Raw genomic sequence first — 21,585 nt, forward strand, 5'->3', positions numbered from 1 at the left:
ACTTTCATAAAAATAAGAAAACTACTGTATGTTGAAGAAATCCTGAAAGATGATGATCATTAAACGCACATTTATACATGCAGTCATCTTTAAAAAACAAAAAAAAAACATCAATGTATCTCAGTGCCAATTTCCCGCAATTGTACAGTTTGATCCAGTTTGATGCATTTTACTGGCAAGTAAGCCGCCCTTTGTTCCGCGAGCCGTTATTCCAGATAATTGCGCGAAAGATCCCTTAAAGATGCTCTGTGGAAAACCCGAGGAGGGAAAAGGGATGGGCGAGTACGGACGTTAATATGCATTACGAAGCCTCAGCAGTAGCAGTCCGTGATCTTGAGGGTTTTCCGAGCCACGTTGACTTAAGCAAAGAAGCCAGACTGCGTTCAACGCGCTTTACTGCCCCGGAAGGGCCCGCGCAGCGATTGCGATCTTGCGGCTCTTTCTGTCGGCACGGGAACGTCTTGCTCAGAGAGGGAAGGGTTAAAAAAGAGAGTCTCCCCTGACAGGGTTTGTCCGCTACAGGCCGCCGTAGCAGCTGCAGCAGCGCTGACAGCGTGTGATCATGGCTGCTGCTCGAGCAGGCGAACTGGAGGCGACCGGAGGCGACGTGGGGCAGGAGGAAGAAGAGGAGAACATTCTCTATGATTTGCTGATCAACACCGAGTGGCCGCCGGAGACCGAGGTTCAGGTGGGTCGCTTCCCCCCCGAGCCATCTGTGGAGCTCTGCGGGTCCTCGCTTGGGGAGCAGACCCGGCCGCGTCGAGAGCGATCAGGTCGTGGGAAACGAGAGCGTGTCATTCGCTCCCTTAGGGCCGCGCTTCGCACGCATGCCCAAACCCCTTAGCAAAGCCGTCCCATGAATGCTGGCTCATAAGGAACGCCCGTTGTGCTCAGTGGGGCTTAGTAAGCAAGTTTTAGGACTTATTTACAACACTCATATCTTGCTTTTCTTCCCTGGTGGGCTGCCCAGACGGTTTCCCATGCAGAAGCTGACTACACCCAAACTTGCTCAGTTTCAGCATTGTGTACCTTCAGACCATGCCCTGGGATTGCAGTCTAAAACAGGCAAGGGGCTTCCATTGTAGCAATCGTTGAGACTCCTGGGCGCTCTTGCAAACGGGTGTGGTGGCTGAGCCTCAAGTGGGCATGAGCATGACATACAAGACATGGGCTCCACCTTTTTTTCTCATGTCTTGGTCTTCAAGGGAGATAACGAGTTATAGTGTGTATTAGCTTTTCCTGGCTACCTGGGTGTACAGGTCATGTTAGATTTGGATCTTTGAGTGTAGACTTGTGCCCTAAGTTTGTGTACCAAACTTCATTCTGATGTTTTGACATACAGTGCCATTATGTTGAAAACAAACGTGGATTATTTAAACATATTCTGTCTTTCCATACAAAGGTGACCAAGGCTGCCAACAATGAATAAGATAAAACACAACATCAAACAATCCTGTAAAACTGAAAACACTATATAAAACAAGCAGACAAAAAACAGGTCTGTAAACAGCTAGTTAAAAACATATGAACACGTGGGTTACCGAATGGGTGAGTTAAATAAGAATTCTCACTCAGCAAAATAGCATTGTGTGGTTTTCCTCTAAACGGACAACTCAGGTAACCTCCTGTCCGTTGTGTATACCTGCTGGGAAACTGAGACTGGTCCATACATTCTGTGTCCTATGCACATAACCCCTTTATGAATGATCCATACATGGCGAGTATGAATTGTGCGTATACTCTTGCAAATGGGGGAATTGAAAGTGTGGATATTGTACCCACTGGCCCTGCCACCAATCTGATCTCACCTGTATGCAGTCAGTCGTACATGTAATTGATCGCCTGTACAGGATGTATGTCTGCATCACATATGCATGCATGTTTTTCTTACAGGAGCCCTATTCTCTATTGTATTTAGTCACTCTAGTTTGATTGAACACCGTGGGATTTACTTCTGACATCTTGTCTAAGAATGCATTGTTTGGTGGTTTCCTGGCTTTTGCGTGCAGTTTTTCCTCCATTCTTAAAGGTTGAAATGACTCTTGTAAGGCTTAATTACTGGCAGTTAAGAGCTTTAAGATAGAATGTACTGGTATTTTTTTCTATTTTTGGCTCTGCGCACCACTGGAGTGCAGACCCTGAGAGTTTCTCTAAAACTGAATTGAGCTCTAGAGCTGAAAGAGGTTCCCCACCCCTGATATAGGATTACAGCCTTGCAGCACAATTCTATGCATCTTTACAGAGAAGTAAGCCCAGGTGTGTTCATTGGAGTTTACTCCTAGGTAAGTGAGTATTGAACCTTAGGGTGCAATCCTATGAGTTGTGACCTGGGTACTTGTAAACCCCCAAACCCGGAGGCTTACCACTATCCTGTGCAAAGAGGGAGGCGCCCTGTGCCTCTTTTGCTGCATTTTAGCTAGATGGGCAATTTTGCCTGTCTAGTGGAAGCTTTGGGGAAGGGGAAGGAAGGAAGGAAGGCTGGAGTGGTGATAGGAAAAGGCGTAAGCTAATCATCCCAGTCTCCCCCATTCCCTGCCTCTAGGAACACCTCCCCACCCCCAGGTCTCCATGTTTTGTTTACCGAGCGTGGTAACTGGCATGATTCTCTCTGTGCTGGATAGAAGGGGTAGGGGGTAGGGGCAGGGAGTATGGTTTCCGGGCTCAGGGTTCAGAGCCCTGTCTTTGAGCCCAGGGGACATAGGATTGCTCCCTTAGTCACTTCCATACATCCCTCTGCTGTTCGATCAACAAATGCTAAATTACACTATATGTTGTTTTACATAAGCTTTCTAATGATTGAGCTCCATTTATATATATAGTATAATGTTAGTGTGATATACCAAACCGGGTGGGGTCAAGATTCAGCTCTAAAAGTTAAATAAACTTAGGATGCAATCCTATGCATGTTTAGACAAAACAACTCATAGTATTCCCTAGCCAGCCATGCTAGGAGTTGTAAGTCTTTTTTTTCTTTTCTTTTCTGTCTAAACCTGCATAGAACTGCACCCTTAGTGGGGAGTTGTAAGTTGTCTTGAGTCTTTAAGGCTGTAAATATGAATAGTAACCTTGTTATTAGATTCTCCATGGCTATTAGAAAAGGGATGTTTTTGCAAAAATGTCTAATTGCAAAAGTGTTTACTGTTAGCTTAGAAGTGTGTAAATACCATGTGTGGGAGGGAGGAGTGACTGTTTTGCCCAGTGGCAAGAGCAGTGGATCTTTAGGGCACAATCCTATGCATGTTTAGATGAAAAAAGCCCTACGGCTTCCAGCATTCCTCAGCCAGCATGTAGGATTCTAGCAACCCAGCCCTAGCCATGTTTACTCAAAGGTAATGGCCATTGCTTTCATTGCAGAGTCACTACCTGTGTAGTTCTATGCATGTTTAGACAGTAAAAAAAGTCCTTCAACTCCCAGCACTGCTGACTGGAGAATGCTGGGAGTTGTAGGACTTTTTTCCGTCTAAACGTGCATAGGATTGTGCCCTTAATCACCTTTGTAACCATGCTTTTTTAGTGTCTGTAACAGATTCCATTGGCTGCTTGGCTAGCATAATCAGTACACCAGTATGATGGCTCTTTGCTAAATTGAAGCCAAACCAAATCAATGTTCTTTTTCATGTACATTTTTCATCATGCTGGAGGTTTCATTTTTGGCTTCTGCCATTGGGGTTGCATTGAGATTCTACCTTCCACCGGTGACTGTAGCACTCAGTTGGGTTATTTGTGGGAGTATCCCAAGAAAGAGGTGCTAACTATGTGTGTGTGCATTATCTTATGTGTGGACTTCACCACATGTATTGAACTAGCTACTTGTTTTGGATCTGTAGCTGTTCTTGCAGGGATTGGTACAGTCCTCACATGGCTTGTGAGCATTGAGTGCACCCAATCACTCACTTTCTGAAAGGGCCCTTGGAGCTGAAATTGGAATAGAGTTTTTAAAATAGTTGCTTAGCCCAATGGGTAAATAAACTATATTCACTTGGAAGGCTGGTGAATAAAGAGTTCCGTGGCTGCAAACTAACTCACTTCTTGTAATTGCAGCCAAGAGGCAACCAGAAACAAGGGGCATCATTTATCATCACTAGAGCAATTACAGGTAAATATGCATGGCTTGCTCTGATGGATTGTTCAGTGGATTTTATTTGGCTGAAATGAATGGGGTGTGAATTCATTGAATATGTTATTATGGTTTGTTATCTGATATTGTCATATACTTATTGTATTGCGGGCACAAGTACAACAGGTATTGCATAGTAATTATTGGGAAACACATTCTTCCTTTTAATGTTCCTTGGAGAGCAATCCTCGGTGAGAGTCCCAGGGACCATAGGATGGTTTGGAAAACCCCTTCTGAGGTCAGAGACAGTGCTTCCGCCTTAGAAGGAGGAGTCAGAAATCAGACCCCTGCACCCTCGCAACCTCACAAAGAGAACCAGCGGCCTCTCTGAAGTCGGAAAATCAACCTCAGAGAGGTGGGGAAAGGGGATGTTCCTGCGTGTGGGGAGGGGATGAGACTTACAGTTATACAGTTTATCCTCCCGCCTCCTCCAGCCTCTTTCCCTCCCCCTCCGAAGCTGAAAAGCTTCGCTATTGAGAGCTTCAGCTATTGGGCGGTATAGAAATGAAATGAATGAATGAATGAATGAATGAATGAATAAATAAATAAATAAATAAAAGCTGACTTCAGTTTGGCAGGGCATAGGAATCTTGGAAGCCTCTGAGTCTGGGGCTTCTGAGCAGTGAGGGCTCGTTCCATCGGATTGCGCATTTCGTTTCCTTTCTGTCTCCCGGCATCTTCCCCTGGCCCCACCATAATCTCTGACAAGATTGTGTTCCATTGGCATTGATATATAAACAACATCCAGGTCTTTTGATATGTTCTTTACACGCTCGCCGGGTTCACGCGACACGACAACCCCAAGCGGGGATTGCATATTCAAAATGGTGGCTGCATGCACCACAGCCTCACTGTAGGTTAAATAACCCATGGTGGGCTGTTGTGTCATGCAAACAGCACCAGTGTCTAATGTGTGTTATACGTTTGTTCTGGGAAAAGGTTCATGAACAAGGAAGCCATGGCACCTAGCAGCAAAAGGGTCCTGATGGTAGTATGTTGGGCTGCCCACCTTTATAGCAATGGAAGTTCATGACCTGGATTCCTCTACCTTAACTGAGTTAAGAGGAGCTGCAGTATGGGAACTCCAGATACAACCCTCGCATAACCCATGGTCTGTTTTAGAGTTATGCAAGGGTTGTTTAGCTGTCACACAACCTATGCTCATTGGGTTCGGTTGACACAACAACCCCCCAAGTGGCAGTTGCATATGCAAAACGCAGGCACCATGGCTCATCATGGGTTAAATAACCCACAATGAACCGCGATCTGTTGTCCGCAACTGGTCAATGTGCAAGGCTGATTTACTGGAAGGTATTTATTTTTTAATTACAACGTTTATATACCACTCTGCATCTAAACAGATGAATGAATGATGCCAATAAAAACAGAAAATAGATGGCTGAACTTCTTAATAACTGAGCTAAGGAAAGTACTGTTAAGATGTAAGATTGGTGGGGTAAGAGAATTAAGAAGGTGAGTTTTGGCAAGGAGAGGAAGAAGGTAAATGGCCTTCCCTCTTCCAAAATTGAAGGAGATCGAAAATAGCAAGCTATTTTCCCATTGAATGTCTTGGTGCTAGGTGTGTGTATTTTCTCTGAAAAACAAATCCAGAGAAGATATGCAAACCATCTGCAGAAAAATAGCTTTTTCTACTAATTATGCTTTCTTTCAGAGATTTGAGCAGGCCTTTTTTGTTATCTAAATATTTTTCTTATTTCATAGGCCCTGCCTTATTTTTGCTCCACTATTTGTGGTACAGGTAAGTTATTTTATATACAAGCTATCCAAAGCCTTGTCTTAAGTTAATTTGTAAGAGCATGTGGGATTTGCAAGGTGTTGTGTTACCCAGTGTTTGGCTGCTATAGCAAACCTCTGTTCTGAAGCATTCATCTTTGAAAATAACTTTTGCTAAATAAAAAGGGTACCAATCTTTTTTGTGCATGTATCCCAGTACTGATACTGAATCAATGCCAGTCTATAATAATTTGCATGTATTTTTTAAATAACTCTTTGGGAGCATAGGTCTGATTCGAGAAGTTGTACAGGGCTGACAAAATTGCCATTGTACAGATATTTATTAATTTTATTATCGTCACCTGTATCCTGCCTTTCAGAATAAAAATCTTTCTAATAAAACAATAGTAAAACAGTATCTGATGGAATGCCTCTCCCAGCATGAACCTACCCATACACTTCGCTCATGATCTAAGGCTCCCTTCCAGGTGCCTCCTCACAGGGTGGCTTGGAAGGTGGCAACAGGGGAGAGGGCCTTCTCGGTGGCAGCCCCCCAATTATGGAATGAACTCCCCAGTGAGGCCTACCTGGTGCCAGTATCGTTATCTTTTTGGAACCAGATTAAGACCTTCCTGTAGTCCCAGGTATTCGGCAGCATATGATAGGTTTTTAATCAGGTTGTGGGATATTGTTTGGATATGTGTTCATGTATGTGTGTTTGTCTGTTTATATGTTTGTAGCTAAACTGTTTTTATATTATGCACAATATTGTATTTTTAACATTTTAAAATCTTTTAAAATTGCCCAGAGAGCTGTGGCTATTGGGCAGTACAGAAATGTATTAAATGAAATGAAATCAAGTTGAGAAATATTTTAAAAATGGCAGGATAAAACATGCCTATTCTAAAATTCAGATATATGAGCTTTTCACACTCCAACAGAAACTTGTTTGTACTTCCAGTCCTGCAAAATCTTCCCTCCCTATTGGACTCGTCCGCCTGGTCAGTAAGCAGATCAACTGGCATTTGGTGCTTGCACGGTAGGTCACTTTTCTGTTCCTTTGAAAGTCCGAGTCATTTGGTATTGGTGGTGGAAGATTGCTCCCAGACATCAGTGAGAGAGGAATTGCTTTCTACTAGTAGAATGTGTGTGTGTGTGTGTGTGTGTGTTTTGGTTAAGAGTTCAAACTAAAAGTTACTTTTAATACAGCACATGCTGCTATGTCTGTTTTTTCTTACTCAAAAGTAAGTGTGGTGGAGCTGATCTGGATTGGGACCTTAGCATGGGGGGTGGGGGGGATTTAACACTTAGTCCTCCCTGCCGTGGCCCCAGTTCAGATTGGGTCCCTTCAGGCCAGTAATTTGCAATGAAAATGCGTTCTAGGTCTTATTCCTAGTCAAATTAAGCCAAAAAAACAGAATTGGCCAGCTATGAGATTACTCCTCTTATCTGTGTGCTTAGGTCTTCACTCATCTGATCTGGTGCCTACATTTACAAAAGTTCTCTGTTTTATCATATAGTTGACACACACTGGGTTGGATCCCAACTTAGTCATATTTAAAGTAGAACTAAGTCTGGATTCAGACTGATTTTGATACTGTGTGTCTTGTATAGAATTATGTTTCTTCAGGCTCCTCTTTGCTTATGGTACTCTGTAAGGCACCGTATACACAGATGTCACTGTATACGTCAAATAAACAGCCCACAATTCTATATCCTTGGGTTTGTATTTAATAGTTTCAGAGTTGGTGTATGCATCTTGGCAAAGGAATAAGAGGTTTTCTCCTAAACAATAATCTTTTTTTTGTGGGGAGGGGAGCAAATTAAAAGTGCTTCACAGAAGCAGGAAGCAAGATCTGTCATTCAAGTCAAGTTACAATGAAATGACTTATGGTGGGAATGTCCTCTGAGGTAACTGGTTGGGGAGTATGAATTGGTTTAGAGGTTTCCTTCACTAAACCTCTGCGCCTGCGTGTATGTTGGAGGATTTTATTTCCCATAGGCTTTGAATTCAAAATGAGTAATGGCAGTTAGTGTTGACAGGGCTATAGGGAAGAACATTCTGGATAACTTGTCAAAAATTGTTTCATGAAAGATCTCAGACATATACAGGAGGCTGTTTCTCCTCATGTTTCCTTTCCTGTTGAGCAATAATCCACATCCAGAAGGGACTTAGTATGTTGCATTCATTTTCATTTTAAAGACAAATCCTGGGATGCAAAGGGCATTCTATGAAAGCACTGGGGCTTTTTCCAGAACACCCCTCCCCTTTCCCGCTTCACTCTAGTTTGGAGGAATGAAGGTGCAGCAGTGACTGTTATTAGGGTAGCAAGGATTTCATCCATACTATATAGGACCTTAACATAGTATGGCTAAAAGCTGGGGTTCAAATGAGATAGTGGGAAATATTGGGGTGGGGCAGCACCTACTGTCCCTCACTACCCTCTGGAGTCGACCCCTGTGGTTGTAGCTCCTTGTGTTCCTGGAAAGATTCTCCCAAGGGTTGGGAGACCTTCCAGAACTACGTACAATGCGAATTTTGGGAGGAATAAACAAAATATTAATGTGAAATAAAAACACACACAGATATACAACACTTTGCTTACAATGAATTAATATTCACTTTTATGTTTTCAAATGAAATAACTGGATGGACCTTTGCAGCTTTTAACAAAATGCTTATGACCCCAAAAAGCTGTAACATGAGCTCCAGGCACCTAATGGGCTCTTTGTATCACTATCTGTGACTTTGATCCCTGTTTGGATGATGTTTAGTACTCTCTCATGCACTCTGGCCTGTGAGTCATGGTGACTGTTGGTTCTAATATTGTATATGAAATAATTCATGTTCCAGTAGCTTACTTATGCTAACTCATGTTCACTTTAGATTTATGACCTTGAGTTTATAAAATTATCCCTGAGAATAATTTCTTTTGGAAGCAGTAATTATTATGTTGGGATTTTCATTCAAGCCTTTTCTCTTTTAGCAATGGAAAACTGTTAGCAGCTGTTCAAGACCAGTGTATAGAGATAAGGTATGATAAATAACAGTGCAATCCTGTGCATGTTTACTCAGAAATAAGCCCCATTGGGCTAAATGGGGTTTATTCCCAGCCAAACGTGTGTAGGATTTCAGTCAAAAATTGTAACTGAATGTGTGTCCCTCATTTATTTTTGTTTTAACAATTAGAATTTGCAAGGTCATATAATAGCTGTCAGAATTTGCAATGTCATTTGAGTTTTAGTAGCCAATTTTGCTCTAGGTATTGAGATAAATTCTGAATAAGTGGATGGTGAAAAATTTGGTACGACTCTTGTCTCTATTTTTCATATTTAATCTGAAGAACTTTAATATTTTATAAACACTTGCTGAATTGAAGGACTGTTTGATAATTGCTGTACAAGAAATAATCTATTAAAATCTAAGGACTTCATCATAGATGCAATTTATTCAAATCAGATTCACTGTATAGTTTCTCTTTAGAATTTATATGTTAAATCTGTAAAGTTCAAAGTCACCTGATAGGTTTGTTTGAGGCTATGCAGCCATTCAGGAGAGGGAATACTTTTTTGTAGTAGCATGTAGAACACAGTGCTTAAGTGGCTATATATCCAGTGTTGCTTAGTGGACATCAGCTTCTAAAAATTAGCCATTCTTTAAGCATATGAACCCCAGAGCTTCCTGCACAGATGGCTCTGTATTTCAGCAGTGTAGGAATTCATCTTCATAAGAAAAAAGGGCAGTGCTGTGTTACATGGTGTTTTGAACAATATTCTCTTTACTGACCTGGCGACTGCATTTTCCCCTAGGCTACTTGATAGATTAAAGGGCATTTGCACAGTTGCTGTATGGCATGCTAGAAGTGCTAGATCCGAACATGACTGCAGAAATCCCACTACGCAGATGTCCTCGCTACTCTTATTTCTCTGCTAAATGTTGTTCAAACATCTCTTCGTTCTCCTTACTCTTTCCACTGTGCTCTCCGTGCAGGGGTGGGCAACTTGTGGCCCTCCAGATGCTTTGGCCTACAACTCCCATGATCCCACACCATTGGCTATGCTGGCTGGGGCAGATGGGAGTTGTAGGCCAAAACATCTGGAGAGCCACAAGTTGCCCACCCCTGCATTGCTTAATTGTTATGTCACAGCATGTGAGGAACTGATAATGCATGTTCACTTGCATAAAAAAAAAATCTGCTTGAACAGTTTAGTATGCTGTTAATGTGCAAAAGCTGTGTGCGTTTCTTTCTTTTAAACAAACAACAAACAATATGGCCCTGAATTAGGACAAGCATGAATTGCATATGAGGTTTTATATGTGGAAATCAAATGTTGCAGGTCTGCAAAGGATGAGTTCGGGTCTGTCATTGGGAAATGTCAAGGTATGTAACTTCCATATCCAAGTATATTACAATTGAAGAACAAAAAATAGTAACTAACAAGCAGGGCCCACAACAAAATGTTGCAGTCAGGAATGTTCCCTGTTCAGGATTCCAGTTCCTCCAGGTTTCTATCCTTCCCTTGACAGTCTATTCTGTGCCCACTGAGCATGCCCCGTCCTTATTGGGCTGTTTTGAGGGTGTTTACATGTGACAAACAGCCTCCATATGAAGACCTTCATAATGTAAACTTCTTCTTCATCAGCTATCAAGTTGTCTTGTGGTGCTCAATTTCATCCCAGATTTGGAAGCATACTAAAAGAAATAAAAGGGAAGGGGATCATGTGAGCCCATGGAATACTTTAGCTCAGGTGGGGCAACACAGGGAAGCCAAATCCCTAACATTGATATTTGTCTCAATATTTCCAAGCAAGTTTACAAACGGCAGGGGGTGTATAAGGGTTAAACAGCCCTATAACAGACCATGGGTTATTTGAGGGTTGTTTAACCTGCAAACAACCTCTGCTGCCTGGGTTCAGATGACGCAACAAGCTGCGCCTTGAATAGGCAAGTTGGCGCTCATGGGCATTGCAGCTCTTTGTAGCTTAAATAAGCCATGATGGGCTGTGGTGATCATGCGAACCAGGTCACTACCTTCTATGAAATGTGTAAACATGGTGTCCCCCACCACCCCTGGCCCCATAAGTTTCCCTTTCCATAGCTTTCACCATTGTTGTTGTTTAAGAATTGGGCGTGTTGACACTATGGATGGCAATCACTCCCACTCACTTCAGCATTAGAGATTAGCAGCATGCAGAACAGCTGTATGTCAGACTAGAATTAAACAGGAATGCATAACTTTGGCATGGATATGCAAAAGGAAAAGCTGCACTGATTTAAATGAATATGTGTTATTCAAGAGATGGAGCCCTCTGTCTGGAAAACATGAAAATGCTAATCATGTATAACTTTAGCACTAGCTTTATTAACATACCTTCTCTCCCCCTCTTCCTTCCCACCCCCATGTAGTCCCAAAGGATCCCAACCCACAATGGAGACGTGTGGCATGGAGTCATGATTGCACTTTGCTTGCCTATGGTGAAAGCACAGGAACTGTGAGAGTATTCGATTTGGTCGGCAGTGAACTCTTGGTCATTTTACCGGTATTTACTTTTCTTTTCCAGATCTTACAAGTCCAATTTGTATGCAAATGGAAGCTTCTGAGCCATTACGCTTTTAATATTATGCACTTGCATTGAGAGCTTGCATTATGAACCCTTTATTGTTCATTTTGTTGAATAGTTGTTTTGCATGTTTATTGGTAAATTTGCATTCAGTGTTTGCATGATGGTTAAACAATCCACATTAATTTTATTTGTGCCAACAATGCCGCTGATATATTGACTGGAACAGCAGTTTTTGCAACCCTCCAAAAATAGCATTTCCAGACACAATGTGGTTTAGCACCTGAACTAGTAAAAATTGACTGCTTCCTATGGGTCAGAAATCTTGCTTAATGCAGCAGCTTAATCATTTTATTTTATTGCACCATAAATATACTAATCAGGCTGTCTGGTGTGCAGTTTATCACACAGTTGTAACTTCTTGGAAGCGCAAGATGAGGCAGCTTCTAAAAGAACCTCTATAATTATTGGAAAGAGCTTCATGCTGCTAACCTGCTGCTTAAGCATCATTAATACATCACTGAACAATATCTGTACAGTGATTGTTTGGTTTTATTGTCCAGATTGTAATGTATCAAAGCCTCTTTTTATATCAGCAGTACTCAAGAATATGCATTCTCTGTTGAATATTGGTATGACCAACCAAATCAGTCGCTGTTTGGAGCGAATATCCTATTTGAGCAATTTCCTAGTTCCTGAAGTAACTTTGCTGAATATATTTTTGATATATTTTTAATGTTTATTTTGTGATAGGGTGCTAGCTTCCCAGGAGACCTAACCTACGCTATTGCAGGATTGATCTTTCTGGAATACAAAGCAAGTGCCCAGTGGTCAGCTGAACTGCTAGTCATCAATTACCGTGGTGAACTAAAAAGTTACCTTGTGAGGTAAATATAACTTCCTGTACCCACCAATATTTAATTGGTAATCCAGTTTTAGTAAAATAAACTATGTACTTTTTCTTCGTCTAGTGTCGGAACTAATCAGCGCTTCCAAGAGAGCCACAGTTTCAGCTTCAGCAGCCATTACGTCCATGGAATAACAGCAGTAATTTATCATCCTGCACACCGGTAAGTTTGTTTAGTTGAAAGATTTTTTTAAAAATTAAGTAGTGATGTGCTTTATGCAGTTTGGCTGCATTTTGTAACAAGTCATCAGTCCCATTCTCTTCTGAATTGCAGTGAGATGATTGATGGAAGGTATCATTCAATGGCATTTACAGAAACTGGTGTGATTCTGTTTCCTTTTGAGTTTGGATGGCTGGAAAATTGTCACAAACACAGTTTTGGTTCTAGTACTCCGTCACTTGTAATGCTTAGCAGATTGATCCTCTGGAAATTGTGGTGCCCGCGCAAAAGTGCTAGGTGAAGGTTCTTATATGTTGCATGACTCCTGCTCATTGTACTGCTGCAGCCCTCAGGCTTCTTTTGATTGGTTTCCACTTCTAACAGCTATTCTAGAATCAAGAAGAAATGCAGCCTAGGCTGCACTCCTATGCATTTTACCTGGGAGATAGCCACATCAAACACAGTGGGGCTTGCTTCTCAGCAAAAATGCGTAGGTTTGTAGAACTCATCCTACAAGTCTGATTGTTGTTCTGAGCTTACAGAGTCTGAAATAGGTGCAGAACCTCAGGCCTGGGGGCCAAATCCAGCCTTCTGGGGGTCCCAATCTGGCCCTCTGTGTTTTCCCAGAATGCCATATCCCATTGCCTGGCCCCACCCCCTTTCCTCCAACCGCCAATTGTTTGGTGGTTTCCCAGGTTTTGTTCAGTTTTCCCCCAATCTAAAAGGCTGAATTGCCTCTCCTAAGGTTTAAATACTGGCAGCAAGAGCTTTAAACTAAAATAGGCTGGTAGTTTTGGTTTTTTGGGCCCACCCACCCCAGAAAGCATCTCCACACTTGAATTAGGCCGTTGGGATGAAAGAGGTTCTGCACCTATGGTCTAGAAGCTAGAGCACTTCAGAGAGGCCTAGTTCAAGGCTTTCCAAGAAGGAGGCTCCACAGTTTCTAAAGACAATTTGTTCCATTTGAGGATGGATATCTTCTCAGTTTTTAAACGCATTGTTTTGCACCCGATCTTCAGTAGATATGGTAAACAAAGCTTCTCAGGGCAGTTCAAATGAAAGAATAGATTAAACAGGCTTAAAACAACGAACGTAATAAAAAATTAAAACCTTGCGAAATAAGGACATAGTCTGAAGGCACACTTGGCAGCCACCTTGCTGAAGCTAAGCAGGTTTGGGTCTGGTCAGTGCTTGGAGGGGAGACCACCTGGGAACCACATGTAGCCACCTTGAGTTCCATGATGAAAGAAAGGTGGGATATAAATAAAATTGCAATAATAAAAATCTAAAATGCCTTGGAAAAGAGAAATGTCTTGTCTGGTGCTGAAAAGGTAACTCTGGGCACCAGGCGAGTCTCCTTCGGAAGGGTGGTATTCTATAAGCATGGCACTACAACTGAGAAGACCTCTCTCTCTTGTAGCTACCTACTTCACTTCATTTGGTGGGGCACCCAGAGCCTCAAAAGATGACCTAATGGCCCAGGCAGGTGCCTATGGGAGGAGATGTTCCCATAGATACTCTGGTCCAAAGCCATTCAGGGCTTCAAAGGTTGGCACAAACACCAATATTCTTAAGGGAGAACTTGTTGATGGCTTTAAATGTTGTTCGTTAAGCTAAACAAAAACTTGTAGCCAATTCTGTCATTTCATTTAAACTCCAATCACACACTTCCAATCAGTGATGACCCCCTCTGTCTCCCTGTTTATTTTTAAACTTAGGCCCTTTTCTCTGCCTGTAAGTGTCTGGAACAAACTTGCAACACGATAATGGAACAATAACATCAAACCATATTAAAAGTTGAACATCGGAATACAGTACTGATGTTTAAAAAACAGCGGAATGTTTCAAATGTAGTAGTCTCTGAGGCCACAGAAAAGCTGGCGAGAAAGAAGTGTTTTTACTGGATGTGTAAAAATGCCAATTTTTATAAGAACTGCTTCCAGTAATCTTCCTTGTTCTCCCTGCAGCCCCCTATGTCCCCTGAAAATCTGCTTTACAGGGTTGGAGGATCCTCCAGAACAGTGGGGGAGGTGGTGCTGGGTGTTGCAGAGGGAGGGGAGTGTGAGTGAAAATTGCCTCCCCTTCCTTTTCCGCCAGTGGAGTGTTTTGAGAGGGACTCTGTTTAGGGATGCTCCAACCAGTGGAATGAAAACCCTGTGTGACCTTGAAATAAGCATATGAACTGTGTTTCGTCTAGTTCACAGTATTCTCATATAGCCCTCTGTGTTGAATGAGTTGCGTCCCTTGTGTTAAACCGACTTGCTGGGTATAATCACTGAAGGTGGAATAGAAGGTTTGTAGCAATGGTGATAGCTCCCAAATGAATTTGTTCTTATGTGTTATGTTCCCCCTTTCTTTTCTTTTTAAATGATCATCCAGAAATGTTAGTATTTCTTTCTAGCAAGATAAAGTTGTGTTGCCAAAATGACCAAATATTTTGGAATGTCACAAGTATTGCTGGCAGAAATCCTCCCCTCACACTTCTGCAATTTTGTTCCAGCACAGAATAAACCAAATAGAGCATGGTGTGTGCGTTGGCCTTTAAAGCTTTTGCAAATACATTGATAATATTCAGATTCTTTAATGTGTTTCTGTCATATTTGAAATAGATTTATTTTTAAGCCAGCTTGGTTGTGGATTTTGGAGTTTTGCCCATTGCTCAAACAGAACCGCCAAACTTTAATAACTAAAGCTTTCTGTTCTCCTTTTATAATATGTTGGGCTAAGATAGTGAGTATGAAAGATATGCTAAGAAACCACTTTGTGACTATACCGCTTAGGGGTGGGACATGCGTTGTGTTTCTCGGTAGTCCATTGTTTCCCTTCTTGTTTTGAATATTTTGAACTCTGCTGAAAATATTCTATTCGTGTTCAATTCCTTCTTAACAAGGCTGTTATTCCCCATAGATTTCTTAGAGAGCTTAATCACTTTTCTGAGGGAGTAAGGACTATTTCTTGCTGTAGAATTGGTAGTGCTGATTATTGTGTGTGGTAGGGTGTGTTGCTATCATTTTTACAGCCTCCAGAGACAACACCAGCCCTCCCAGTGCAAATGTTAAAATACAACATAATCAACAAAACAACATTGCTCTAAAAAAAACCCCTAACCCAAATGCCTGCCTGAACAGCCAGGTTTCAAAGCCCGGCAGAAGCTCATCAAAGAGGGGGCATGGCGGAAGTCACTAGGGAGGGAATTCCACAAAGTGGGGGCCACCACAGAAAAGGCCCTCTAGTCCTCACCAGCCTAGCTGTCCTGGCTGATGGGATAGACAGAAGGCCTTCTAAGGCCAATCTTGTTGAGCGACGTCCCTGGTGTTGCTGGAGGCGCTCCTTAAGATAGACTGGACCAGAACCGTATAGGACTTTAAAGGTCAATACCAACACCTTGAATTGGGCCCAGAAAACAACTGTCACCCAGTACAACTCCTTCAGCACTGGAGTGATGTGATCTTGCTGATGGCTGCCTTTAATCAGGCGGGCTGCTGCGTTCTGCACCAGCTGCAACTTCTGAACCATCTTCAAGGGTAACCCCGCATAGAGCACATTACAGTAGTCTAGGCAAGAGGAGACCCGGGCATGAACTACTGATGGGAGCATATGGTTAGGGAGGTAGGGGTGCAGCTGCCGTATCAGATGGAGTTGGTACAGTGCTGCCCAGCTCATGGCCAACACCTGACCCTCATGGACAGCTGGGAGTCTAAAACGATCCCCAGGCTGCGAACCTGGTCCTTCAAGGGCAGACGCACCCCATTCCACACCAGGTCAACCTCCCTTTGCATTGAGTTCTGTGGGGAAAAGGTAATGGGCCGATGGGGCAAAGATATTTTGCAGGGGGCAAAACCTGCTCCTCATCCATGTCATGTAGTCACCTTGGGGAGGAGGCAGGTTTAGCCTCCGTCCCAATGATGTCTTATAATGAATCCCTTTCATATGTAACGACGGTTGTCTTTCACTCATATTGCATGAGTAAAGCATTGCATTTGGAGCAAATATTGCAGCATAGGCAAAACCTGCCCACTGCCTCTGATTATGGATGACTCGACCTTCACCGCTAGTTTGCACAACATGGCAGTGCATTTTCTAACCCATTGTTTAACCCATGGGTTTAAGTGCATGAGCGGGAGAGAGCGGGCATGTTGTGTGCAGCACATCCACTACTTCCACTGTTCCCTAGCAACCCATGATTGGCTGTGTCATAGGTTGCTTAGCATATCATCTGAACCCGGAGGGCTGGGTTGTTTAGGGGCTAACTAACCCAGTGCTTAACCCAACAACCTATGGGTCGTGTAAACCAAGTCACTGACTGGGATTTTGTGTGCAGCTGGTATCTTTGTGCTGAATTCACACAGATGCATTCCTGCCCCCCCACCCCCAGTGTTCCTTGCAATGTACAGGCCCTCCCACAATGTACCTGTCAAAATGAAGGACAATTCACTAGTTGTAAATAAGGAACTACCCCTAAGCTGAAGTTTCTGTGCTAGGCCATTTCTCATTGCTGCAGCTGCAGCATCTTGGTAAACTGTTGGTGTCATCTTTTCTTGACATTCTTGACATCACAGATCTGACAAAAGGGGTTGTGGCAGTATAGTTTTGGAAGGTGAGGGTTAAGATAAGGTTTTCCATGGAGACCTTGTGTGCTGTGGGGCAAAATGTAAGATAGGGGCTCTGGGCTGAGTTCCTGATCTAAGAAAGCAGTTGTTTGCTCTTCAGAGCAGGGGGCAAGTTGGGTTTGGAATACATCCAAATGCAGCACTTGCTTTAATCTGGAGCAGTTTGTTGTAACACCCCATTCCTGGTTCATTGCTTTAGGGTTCAGTTTCCAGTGACTGAAAGCATCCCAAAGAACTGACCTCATTCTTTCCTTCCTTTCTCCCTTTCCTACAGTGAATTCCTATAAAGATCCACAATAACATTTTTGGAAAGCCATCCTTTGCAAACCTGTTCCAGCGTATAATGGATTTTACAGTATCATATATTTACACTTTGGTGCATGCAACAGTGTCATCAAATGTTTAAAATGGAACACTATATAGGTGCGAAAGTAATGTGGTTGTCATCACCACATTATTTCTTAATAAAGCTATTAATTCCTCTAGAAGTTGTGGATCATACTCTACAGGTGGATAATAAAAAGTCAGGCTAATAGAAAAAGTCACTTGGACAAGAAAGGGTGAGGGCGGGAAATTACTGGAAATAAGTTGTTTCTTGACTAAAATAGATTGTTTTGTTTCTGCCTTTCTGCAATAGCTTTTCCTGTCTTTGGTAAATGGTTTTTATTTGATAGATGTTAGTAGATTACGTCAGCAGAGGCTTGGTTTAGATGTAATGTCAAACCGTGGTTTTGTACTGCAAGACTGAGCTAGGTTAGTCTAACACTAGATACAACCCTCTGACTGCAAATCAAGCTTTGATCTTGGCTTGTGATCTTGGCTTGCAGGGAAAGCTGGCAAAATTTGAGAATGTGTTTCCTCAATTTTTAAATTCCAATACAAAATAAGTGGTTGCTACCTTTCTTTAAGTGAGTTTACAGCCCTTCCACTTCCTCTCTGTAAATGTACTAGAGCAGCCATCTTGAATGCTAACATGATATTACCAGGTTTTTAAGTTATTTTCTTATAAGTGTCTTTCTATTATTTCTCTATTTTCACACAATAACCATTTTAGCTATTGCTAACGTAGCACTGGCTCTCTCTCTCTGTCTCTTATTTGCACATTTTTTGATATCGTTTAACAGAACAACATGGATTAAATAGTCTGTTTCCTATTATATTGCAAATAGTTTTGAATACTTCCCTCTCAGTGCCACTTTATCTGTACAAAATTTTTCATTAAACACTTCCAGCATTATCTTGTGGTATTGATACACATCTCTTTAAAATGAAAGGTTGTGTCTTTTTCCAGGCTTATAATTTGATAGGAATAAAAATGTAATAAAAAGAGAATTGTTTTTATTACAACATAGGGTGTCATCAGATGCAGTGACAAACCACGAAAATGAGCTGTGGTAAGCCCTGGATTCGTGTGTGCCCTCCTCCTTTCCTCTCCTCCTTTGCATCTGACTTGAAATGGCAGCTTCTAATTTCCTCCCCTCACATGTGAAAGAGAGAGGATAGGGAGAAGGGAGCAGAGCCCCTGGCTCCATGCAGTTGGTTCTCATAATGACAAACAATGGTTTATCGTTCCATCTGAATTGAGACGTGGAGATACCATTTGCCTTCTCCGACAAATAGCTTTCCATTTCAGTACTGATATAATTTTGCCATTTTCTTTGTCAACTTTCCTTGGATTTACTATATTGAGCTTTCATTTTTCATTCATTCATTCATTCATTCATATATATATATATATATATATATATATTTAAAAGGAAGGCCCTCTACAAGATTTCAAGGCTAAAAACATACAGGTGTTCTATATTCCTGCTTAAATTACTATCGCCTTTCTTCCACCACTGACACATCGCTACCCAAATTGCACTATTTTCTTAAATTCCAATTGCAAATCTACCTTCCAAAATGTGTTATTGACTGGGTTCACATGATCATGGAGGGGGGAAAAAGCCACCATGGCTTATTTTCCCTCCCTGCGCATGCTGGTAGCGAGCCGCCGAATTAGCATAATTATCCATGGGTTGTCATGACGTCCGAACCTGGTGAGAGTGGGTGGCTGGGGTGGTTTACAAACTACCCAGAAGCCCTAGGTCAAGGGTATTTATTTACAACATTTATATACCACAGCACATCTAAACAGATTCTGGAGTGGTGAACAAGAGATAAAATGAATAAAAGATTTCAGAGCAGTGAGCAAGAGATAAAATGAACAAAGGATAGGAATGAAACATGCTAATTAGATGGCTTGCAATTGGCACAGGAGGGAAAATAAGACACTGTGGCTTATGTTTCTTCCGTGATTGTGCAAACCACCGCTGTTGTGTTGTTGACACCTTGATTCTAGGTGTTTTGTTGTTCCACATAGGAATGGGGCAATAAAGACTGCATCAAATTTAAGGTCTTTCTGAAGATTTCTTATCACTAATGCCAAGAACGTGCCCCCCCCCCCCATTTTAGTAACATCTTTGTTCTTACTGTGACAATCTCCTGAAGGCTGAGCCCCAACACACTAAATGGCTCCTTTGAACCCTCCGTTTTCAGCACCAGCAGAAACCTCTTTCTCAGCAGTCCCAGCTGCCAATAAGAAAACATGTTGATTCATTACTGTTTTTAAAGTGGGAGGGGGTAGGGCACCTTGGTGGGTGCCAAGAATGGTATCTGGAGGCATATTGGTGTCCAACGGCACCATATTGCCCACCCCTGTGTTAAGTGAATATAGCCCAGTTAGGACAAACATGACTTCATAAGCTAAGATATGCACAAGCCTTGTGACAAAATCTTCTCTCCTGTGCCATTATTAACCCAGTTTCCCAGTACATCCAAACTGGGAAAAGATGGTTACCCAGGTTGGAACAAGCCAGGATCTTAAGCCACAATTAGGAGTTGGTTTAAGATCCTGGCTTGTGCCTGGACACAAAGCTCATGCCTCTCTTAGCTTATCCAACTGATATATTTATGTCTCAACTGGGCCTGTATCAGCATTAGGTCTAATACATAGAATGGGTTTTATTTATATTGTGCTTATCTCTTAGCACTTCAGTAGGGACAGTACAGTTTGAATAGCATTTCCAGTGAAAATCTTGATTCCTTGTTCTCTGCAAAAGAAATGGAGAAGAAATATATGTGTTGCACTGTATTATTCCTCCCCTCCTGCTTCCAACTGGCCAAACTATAGCTCACCCATGATATAGAAAACTAAGCATATCTAACTCAAAATATCTGGATTGTTGGTAGCCTCAGGTTATCTGTCAACTTCTGTTTTATTATTGAGTCTCTTGACCAGTCCTAAAAAAGTTAATAATATTTAAGTGAGTACAGACCTTTATCTGTGGCTTTCATAAGGTTCTTTCATCTCTTGTCATCTTAATATAGCTCCTTCTACTATGTGGTGCGTTCTACCAGCTCTGTGAAAGGCTGTTTTAAAATTTTAAGTATGTGCTGCAACCATACGTTTGCCGCCTTTAGTTCTGTAGACTGGTTTTTGTCTAACTTGATATGGCAGCTTTATTTTACCTGTCATTTGTTGTTGTTGTTGTTCAGTTGTTAAGTCGTGTCCGACTCTTTGTGACCCCATGGACCATAGCACACCAGGCCTTCCTGTCCTCCGCTCTCTCCCGGAGTGTGCTCAAGTTCATATTCATTGCATCGGTGATGCTATCTAGCCATTTCATCCTCTGCCATCCCCTTCTCCTTTTGCCTTCAATCTTTCCCAGCATCAGGGTCTTTTCCAGTGACTTTTCTCTTCGCATTAGGTGGCCAAAATATTTGAGCTTCAGCTTCAGTATCTGTCCTTCCAATGAGCAGTCAGGGTTGATTTCCTTTAGGATTGACTGATTTGACTTCTTTGCAGTCCAGGGGACTCATAAGAGTCTTCTCCAGCACCACAGTTCGAAAGCATCCATTCTTCGGCGCTTAGCCTTCCTTATAGTCCAGCTCTCACAGCCATACATTACTACTGGGAAAACCATAGCTTTGATTATACGAACCTTTGTCGGCAAGGTGATGTCTCTGCTTCTTACTATGGTGTCTAGGTGTGCCATAGCTTTTCTCTCAAGGAGCAAGCATCTTTTAATTTCATGGCTACAGTCACCGTCTGCGGTGATCTTGGAGCCCAAGAAAATAAAATCTGTCACTGCTTCCATTTCTTCCCCTTCCATATGCCAGGAAGTGATGGGGCCAGATGCCATGATCTTAGTTTTTTTAATGTTGAGTTTCAAACCACCTTTTGCACTCTCCTCTTTCACCCTCAACAAGAGGCTCTTGAGATCCTCTTCGCTTTCTGCCATTAGGGTGGTATCGTCTGCGTATCTGAGGTTGTTGATAATTCTCCCAGCAATCTTAATTCTGACCTGTGATTCATCCAACCCGGTGTTTCTCATGATGTACTCTGCATATAAGTTAAAAAAAGCAGGGCGACAATATGCAGCCTTGTCGTACTCCTTTCCCAATTTTGAACCAATCGGTTGTTCCATGTCCGGTTCTGACTGTTGCTTC

The 21,585-nt window shown here is 42.2% G+C and overlaps 1 protein-coding gene across 7 annotated transcripts in view; it reads left to right on the forward strand.

Moving 5' to 3' along the window:
* Positions 1 to 473: 473 nt before the first annotated feature.
* The window catches only part of NBAS (NBAS subunit of NRZ tethering complex), a 233,290-nt gene continuing 212,178 nt past the window's right edge, over positions 474 to 21,585 (forward strand). For all 7 annotated transcript variants that reach the window (XR_014786542.1, XR_014786544.1, XR_014786543.1 and 4 more), the window contains exons 1-9: positions 474 to 688; positions 4,042 to 4,096; positions 5,840 to 5,876; positions 6,813 to 6,890; positions 8,839 to 8,886; positions 10,190 to 10,233; positions 11,260 to 11,393; positions 12,168 to 12,301; positions 12,386 to 12,484. Coding sequence is in view for 4 of the 7 variants with exons in the window: in XM_084826593.1 (XP_084682719.1) it covers positions 563 to 688; positions 4,042 to 4,096; positions 5,840 to 5,876; positions 6,813 to 6,890; positions 8,839 to 8,886; positions 10,190 to 10,233; positions 11,260 to 11,393; positions 12,168 to 12,301; positions 12,386 to 12,484 (755 nt within the window). In the remaining 3 variants the exon portion in view is untranslated. The remainder of the gene's footprint in view (positions 689 to 4,041; positions 4,097 to 5,839; positions 5,877 to 6,812; positions 6,891 to 8,838; positions 8,887 to 10,189; positions 10,234 to 11,259; positions 11,394 to 12,167; positions 12,302 to 12,385; positions 12,485 to 21,585) is intronic.

Source organism: Heloderma suspectum, chromosome 1, assembly GCF_057233095.1.
Source record: "Heloderma suspectum isolate Gila_16-S chromosome 1, 16-S_ref, whole genome shotgun sequence".
In the NCBI taxonomy this organism is placed as follows: Eukaryota; Metazoa; Chordata; class Lepidosauria; order Squamata; family Helodermatidae; genus Heloderma; species Heloderma suspectum.